At 44.2% G+C, this 7,849-nt stretch overlaps 1 protein-coding gene across 1 annotated transcript; it reads right to left on the bottom strand.

Annotated features, from left to right (window-relative positions):
- Window positions 1-229: 229 nt before the first annotated feature.
- DPPA4 (developmental pluripotency associated 4) lies at window positions 230-7,492 on the bottom strand. The gene is made up of 7 exons (XM_007187129.1): window positions 7,469-7,492; window positions 5,549-5,708; window positions 4,175-4,338; window positions 4,039-4,089; window positions 3,637-3,916; window positions 1,578-1,773; window positions 230-260 (listed from the first exon to the last, which is right to left on the bottom strand). The coding sequence occupies exons 1-7, from the start codon at window positions 7,490-7,492 to the stop codon at window positions 230-232; spliced, it is 906 nt and encodes a 301-aa protein (XP_007187191.1).
- Between the last annotated feature and the right edge of the window lie 357 nt (window positions 7,493-7,849).

The raw sequence follows: 7,849 nt of genomic DNA, 5'->3' as shown, positions 1-7,849 counted from the left end.
ATCTCCTTTCTCGTCTGCTCCCTTAGGGCTGGGAATCTTTGGAGAGATAGCCACTTCCACGTTTGGCAGTTCACAGACTTTTTTTCATGCAACCCTGTAAGCAGGAAGCATGGAGAGTGCAGAGTGGCCCAGAGTTCAGCTGTCAAATAGCACCGTGGAGTTGATTTGTAGTCACTTCTCTATCATTAATTATAATCATAGGTGTACCCTTTTTACTGGTATTGTGATCTCACTGCAGGCTTTTCATTAATACTTTATTCCTAAAAAGCAAATGAAATGTTTTAGAATCAAGACGAAATATCAAATTGCATTCTTGAAAATAACCAAGAAACCCACTCCTGGAATGCCAATAAAATTGCCCTTGGGACTTCCCTGGTGGTCCAGTGGTTAGGACTCAGTTCTTTCACTGCCATAGCCCCAGGTTCAATCCCTGGTCAGGGAACTAAGATCCCGCAGCTTGATCTCCCCCCAACCCAGACCCACTTGAGGCTTCTGTCCTCTCTGCCAGCTGCCCTAGATCTCTGGTGTTCAGTCATCATGACGCCAAAAGTGGGTCCCCAGCAGGCCAAAAGAGAGCTCGGGATGAAGCCCAGGATGACTCCCGGACAACTGGACAATTACAGGGTGAGGAGATGGATCCCTGGGAGCCAAGTCTGGGCTGCTCCAAGCCCCTCTATTCAGATGGATGGGCTTCTTTCCATCCTCCTCCTCTGCAGGCCCCTCTCCCAAGCTAAGCCCGGAAACACACTTGGCCCAATTTAACAGAAAACACATGGCAATCCCCTCCAGGCATCTTACTGCTCCCCTTCTCCATTTGTATCTTTCAGAAAATACCTCCAATTATAGCCTCTATTTCTCTCCTCCCCTTATTCAACCACCTCCAAATTATCTATATTCTTTATTGCTTTGAATCCCTTATCTTTTCCAATCAAGTATATTATCTCTACCTTCTTTATAAGACAAGTTCCCCACGCAAATTCTCCCCACTGACTTCATATTTCAGGTTTTCTCCTTGTTTCTTTTCTGTCTCCTTTAGCATGCCCCTAAAACACTGCTGTTCCTTGAAGCTCTGTCCTCAACCCAATGCAACTCTTATCCTTATCAGTGTTCAAGTAATTACAGAAAAACTATCTAGAAGCCAGGTTTTTCTTACTTCCTCCTTTCCACCTAGACAATTCTTCCCTTAAATTAAGAAACCTCTTCTTTGATACCAGTCATCACATGGTGATACGGTTGTTTACGTACCATCATCCCCCTTAGGCTGTAGGCCACTTCAAAGAAGGCTTTTTTTTGCTAGTCATTATTTCTGTGTAGTGCGTATACCGGAAATATAGTAATTATACAATTGGTTACTGCTCCAAAATTATGGGTCTCCAGGTACAAGCACTATGCCTTGACATAAAAATGCCATTTCTCCTAGGAATACACTTACTCAAGTAAAACTTTTTTGTGAAAATCTTTATTGACAACTTGTGCTTGAAATACAGGGCTAATTAAGATGAATATGTATCTCCTCTTTCCCCCAACTAAAACCCAGATGCCCACTTTTAGTGTGTAGAAGGGTACCAGGTGGTTACCTGTGCACACACTCAGGGCACAGCATGTTGTCCTCCAGGTGTGGGGGAGGAAGATTGCCTGCAGGCAGCAAGAAGAGCGCAGACACCCTCCTCCGTTTTTCAGGCACCCAAGCCTGTCCGGCATGAAATTGTAAATGAACCCAGCCCTCTGTGTTAGCAGGGAGACCTCTCCCGTGAACCACACACCACCAGACCCCTGGGGAAGGAAAGAGAGGTTCAGTACGAGCATAGCAAGACCGAAGTCTAAACTTTGAGTTTGCATCATGGCCTTTGATGCTACTGTCTTCCTCAAGTGCCAGCTCCCAGATATGAACCCTGAAACCTAACTTACTCTACCCTGTTCCCCTTTAGAAAATAATGCAAAAACAGTTCCTGTTAAATATTTTAAAAGAAACAAAAAATACATTTGGATGCGTAGAGGCAAGTGGGTAGATGACAGTGTGGCTGGGAGGGTGGCAAAGCTTTACCTCTGCCCGTCTTAGCTTTTCAACTGGGGCTCGAACAAAAAGACTAACAAGGGAGAAACAGCTGATGAATTCATGCAGTGCACATAGTGCAGGAAAAACGCAAAAACTAGCTCGGAGTGGCAGCTTAGAATTCCATCTTATGTAACATCTTTGACAAAGAACAATACATTTGCAAAGAAATGACAGGACAAAGGGAAGCAGTTTTAGGCTCCCAAGGGTGGCAAACAGCGGGAAGGTAAATATACGGGAGGAAACTAATGGATGAGGTTTCTTTGCTGGTTGCTCTGGTGCCCACTCTCAGTGGCTAAGTCTGTCTCCATCAAAAGGAGAATAGATAATCCTGCCTTAGGCCGAAAAGGGAGAGCTTTTTTGGGTTTGCTGCTTTTTGATTGCCTTCAGCTCAAGATTTTTATGGCAAAGAGGTATATTTTGGGGTGACGTTCTGGTTTCCTTCAATAGAAAGACTAAACCAGAGTGGTCTGGGAAGGCCCTCATAAAATAAGTTCAGGGGCTTCCCTGGTGGCGCAGTGGTTAAGAATCCGCCTGCCAATGTGGGGGACACAGGTTCGTGCCCTGGTCCAGGAAGATCCCACATGCCGCAGAGCAACTAAGCCCCTGAGCCACAACCACTGTGTTAGCAGGGAGACCTCTCCCGTGAACCAAGCACAGAGCCTGTGCTCTGGAGCTCGCGAGCCATAACTACTGAGCCCGCGCCTAGAGCCCGTGCTCCACAACAAGAGAAGCCACCACAATGAGAAGCCCGTGCACTGCAATGAAGAGTAGCCCCTGCTCGCCGCAACCAGAGAAAGCCCCCGCACAGCAACGAAGACTCAACGCAGCCAAAAATAAATAAATTAAATAAATTAAAAAAAAATAAGTTCAGAGGTCTCAACTCTTTTTTTTTTTTTTTTTAATGACATCAGTGGTTTAATGGATGGGGGATCTTACATGTCTGAAGCAAGATCCTGGAGCAACACCCCACTATGTGCAACAGACAGTGGGCAGGGCCTGGCCCCAGGCTTTGCTCCCAAGGGGAGGGGGCGGTTACCAGTTATAGGGGGACAGGGGTCTCAACAGGCATTGTAATGTGCTAACCAGTTCATGGTCTTCCTTAAGTTTTTCTCCTGTAACTCTCACAATAACATCATGAGGTAGGTATTATTATTAACCTACATTACCACGAGCAAACTGGGAACTAGATTAAATAACAGTTAATGCCACTTACTTGACAGATGCTAGAAGATCCAGGGCTTTAGCTCAGGCAGTTGATTTTAGAGACTGCTTTTACTTTTAATTCTTTAAAGGAGGCGAAAAGAAATGAAGCCAGATTTCTATCCCCTTCTGATGACCTCATTAATTTAGCTCACTGGTTCTCAAAGTGTGGTCCCCAGATTAGCCGTGCCTGGGAGATTGTTAGAAATGTAAATTCCTAGGGCCTACCCAGACCTGAACCAGAAAAATGTGTGGATGGGGCCCAGGAATCACCAGGTCTTCGGATGATTTTGATAATACCCTGAAGTTAATCAGCTGTTAATAGCAATTAAACTTATTTTCCCACCTGAACCAGAAGTAGTTCTTACTAATGAGCTTACCACAGGTCTCTTGTGATTGCACCGACTCCATCTTCACGGCCCCGGCTGTCATTCTGCTCCAAGAGGCAAACACAGTTCCCGGGTCAGAGGCAGAAGTTGATACAACTTCCTGAAGAGTAGAAGCTCCTTCAAGGGCAGGTGCTCCCTCCTCAGGAGGAGCAGCCACTTCAGAAGACATGTTTTCATCAGAACCTTCCAGAGGTAGTTCCCCCTTGTCCATCAGTGATTTTCTTCTCGATAGTGATAGGATCCTGGCCTCCTCGGCTGTGGCAGGAATGTTCTACGTAGAGGGTTTAAAAGATTAAAGACAATTCTTCTACTCACCTTTTGACGCTAAAATAGGTGATTAGGATGAGAATAACTAAACCTTCGACTTGGCCAAATTCCCTACAAATTACTCACTTTTTGATGAGGGTAGGCATGTTCACAGAGTCGTTTATATCCGTCTAGTTTCTAAGACGAGAAAAATGAGTTAATAATCAAACTGAGGCTCGTAGTCTTCCTCCCAAGAGCATCCACTCCTACCCTGGACACTCACCGGGCCTTTGGTGCTCAGTTTTAACTGCTGGCACCAAGCGCGCACAACATCCCTGTGAATCAGATTGACAGGCGGCAGTATAGAAGGTAAAGGAGGAATTGGCATCGTCTTCTTCTGAGGTTTCACACTGTCACAACATTGTGGCATTTTTCGTGGACAGCAAGCTGAAGGAGAATGAGATAAAATTAGCAATAATTAACTTTTGGGGCTTCCCTGGTGGCGCAGTGGTTGAGAATCTGCCTGCCAATGCAGGGGACACGGGTTCGAGCCCTGGTCTGGGAAGATCCCACATGCCGCGGAGCAACTAGGCCCGTGAGCCACAATTACTGAGCCTGCGCGTCTGGAGCCTGTGCTCCGCAACAAGAGAGGCCACGATAGTGAGAGGCCCGCGCACAGTGATGAAGAGTGGCCCCCCGCTTGCCGCAACTAGAGAAAGCCCTCGCACAGAAACGAAGACCCAACACAGCCAAAAAATAAATTAATAAAAAAATAAAAAAAAATAACTTTTGTGTAACCTTCTAAAATGTCAAAAGTACAATCACTTTTAGTTCTTATAGTCTAATCCCCACTGTAAAATTAAATGACTTGCCAAAGACCACGTAACCTTCAAGGGATAGAACCTCAAAACTAAAACTGACAGTATTTCTGAATCCCTCAGTATTTTTACTTCCTAAAACTCCCTACTACTCACGCACACTTGCTCTTTTGTGGGAGCTCTAAACCACAGACTCTGAGGAGGTTGACCTAGAGATTGCACTTCCGATGCAGGGAATGATAGAAGTTTTAGACCTGAGGTCATAACTACTAGGCGATGCCTTGCCCTTTCACCACAAAACAAAATAAGCCACCCAGAAATGCTACACAATGACTAATACCCATAATTCTGGCAGCCCACCCCACTAGGGCAGCACTCTTGTCTCCTGCTGCACCTCACGCGCTCTCACCATTCAGGAAAGACTGACGCTAACAGTCACTAGGTTTTACTGAGCGCCCATTACTGTCAGATGAAGTGTAGGCTGTTTACCTAATTATTCTGTGTAAATTACAACTGACCCTCCACCCTGACCTCAATCCAACTCAGCAAGGTAGCTATTTTCCTCATATTTTTAAGACAGGAAGTAGAGTTTCAAGGATGGGATTTTGAATTTATAGCTCTCTGTCCCCAGATCATTGCACATTAAGATCCTTAACTCCCAGAAGCTAGAGTAGGCAAAATAATAATCAGAACTAGGAGGTGAGATTTAAACTAGGCTTTGAAGGAAGTGTAGGATTTGCAGAATACAGGACTGAAACTTCTTCCCTACTTTTTCAGAAAAATCCCTCAGTCTTCTCAGACCCAGGGAAATAGGATTTGAGGAACTGTAGATCTCTTACCTCTGTTATTTTTTATAGATCTTCTTCTTTTGGTCTCCGTTGCCGAGTTTTCTAGTATATCTGGTTTACCAGAAGCCCCCTGTCCCTCCTCGGCATCTACTGATGTACGTTTGAATTTGCAACTCATATATTCTTCCTCTGTCTTCTTTGTGGAGTTGCACTGGGGATAGAGGAACCAGAAAGTCACTCCTCTGGGCGTCCAACCCACCACATACACTACCTGACTTATGACACCTCACATCCAAGGTACCAAGATACTCATTGAACTCCACTGGCAACATGGATTCTCGTCTGGGTATCATCTTAATACTCAGGTTTATTTATAAGAAAGGGAAGCAGTGATAGAGAAGTGGAAGACCAATCTGAAAGTATGAGAAAAGGGGAATTCCCTGTGAGTCCAGTGGTTAGGACCCAGCACTTTCACTGCAAGGGCCAGGGTTCAATCCCTGGTTGGGGAATTAAGATCCCACAAGCCTCGGCGGCAAGGTCCAAAAAAAAATGTACGAGAAAAGACAAAATATATATATATATATATATATATATATATATATATATATATATATATATATATATAACAAAAGTCATAGAAGAAACTAGCCTCTGCTTTGGTGAAAGCCCTTACATCACCCACAATATCCATTATCCCTCACCTGGAAGGTTTTTTTTCCCCCCTTTCCTCATTCCCCCTCCCCTCCCGTTTACCTCTTCCAGATAAACCTTTCCCATACTATTGCCCCAAGCTACTGCCACAGAACTACTTTCCTTTCCAACCTAGTTACTTTGCCTGAAAGCTCCACACACACCACCTTCCCTTATATTCATAGTCTTAAACCCTTAATCCTCTTTCAGAATCTCACTTCAAGTGTTAGTTCAACTGGTAACCTTTTCTCCACTTCATAGACCAATACAAATCTACTGCACGTTGCCACATTCCTACCACTTGTCAGTTGCAGTTTTACATTTGCTTGTGTGATTTGATCCACGCCTCTTACTCCATTTGATTATAAACTCCCCAAGGGTAGAATTCCTTTCCCTCTGATTGTAGGCACTCAATAAATATTGGTTAATTCAAGAGAAACAAGAGAACAGTGAGAATAAAGCTGTTTGATACAAAGAAACAACATTTTTTGAGCCTATAGTTTCCATCAGGTATTGTTCCACACGACAGACTCCATACTTTCCTTCTTTTAATCCCCACAGCAATCCAGCAACAATCTATTATTTTGTTTTTCAGATGCAGAAGCTGAGGCTCAGAGGTTACATAACTAAGGGTACACAGGTAGGCACTTGAGATAGAAATTAAACCCCAAGTCAATATTAAATCCCAGATTTGCTCCCAAATCTAATTCCTATCACCTCCAAGAAGGGAGTACGAATTACATTTTTACATCTCTATAGCAGGTTTACATTCATATTCAAATCTCACATTGGCACAACACTTACACAAAGTGCTCACTTTGTACCTCACTCACTTTGGGGCCTCCCAAAAGTCTTAGTTAAAATTGGGAGGGCAAAAAATGACCTAGCTCTAGGAAAGAGACCCGGAGAGCAGTCAGGTTGCACTGGCAGAGGAGTTCAATTTTTCTCAACAAAGCCCCACAGCCTGTCTGACTTTAGTTGCTGTCCGCAGTGCTCCCCAATACGTCTGGTTTCCCACTGTTCCTTGGCCCTAACGACCCTAAGAAAAGATGAATCCAGATGCAGCAATTTTGATCTCGAACCTGTGTCTGTAGAAGGGAAATTAAAGGATCTGGTCCAGTATACCAGGAACTTGATTTTTTTTTTTCAACAAGTGAAGGGAAGGAAATTCTAAGGGACCTTCTTTTCTCCTCAAAAGAGGGAGTAAGCGTGCCCAAGAGAAAGAGAAACACGAAGATTGACAAAGACAGACAAAAGCAAACCCATGCAGATTGTACTTACCTCCTTGTTCTTTGCACTCTCCATGCTCAGAAATCTCAAGCTTGATAAAACGACGACTCTCCTTACTACTGAAATGGCCCCCGGCCCAAGATTGCTCTTTTAAAGACTCCTCCTCCTTCCGGCACCCGTAAGCACTTTTCCTTTTCTCCTCCCCTCTGTTCCTTCCCCCACAACCTGTGAAGGCTAAGCTTGCACACTTTCTTATTCATGAGTGACTATCGTATGAATGAATACATAATAACATTCTGGGCCCTTTCCTGTGAGTTTTTTAACATTATTACCGAGGGTGTGGTTCCGGAGACATTGGGAAGTTGAAAATTCCTTCAGAAAAATTCCAAGGGAAAAAGAAAAGTTGCTAGAGACTTCTGAACGGGATGTGTG

Source organism: Balaenoptera acutorostrata, chromosome 4 (assembly GCF_949987535.1).
Source record: "Balaenoptera acutorostrata chromosome 4, mBalAcu1.1, whole genome shotgun sequence".
NCBI lineage: Eukaryota > Metazoa > Chordata > Mammalia > Artiodactyla > Balaenopteridae > Balaenoptera > Balaenoptera acutorostrata.
Note: the sequence above shows the minus strand (reverse complement) of the source record. Positions and strands in the feature narration are given on the sequence as shown.

Coding starts and splice junctions, on each gene's coding strand:
- DPPA4 (XM_007187129.1), bottom strand. CDS start 7,492: ATGGAGAGTGCAAAGAACAAGGAG. Junction 5,709..7,468: donor AGAGTGCAAAGAACAAGGAG/GTAAGTACAATC, acceptor CTCTATCCCCAG/TGCAACTCCACAAAGAAGAC. Junction 261..1,577: donor TGCCCTGAGTGTGTGCACAG/GTAACCACCTGG, acceptor TTTGCTTTTTAG/GAATAAAGTATTAATGAAAA.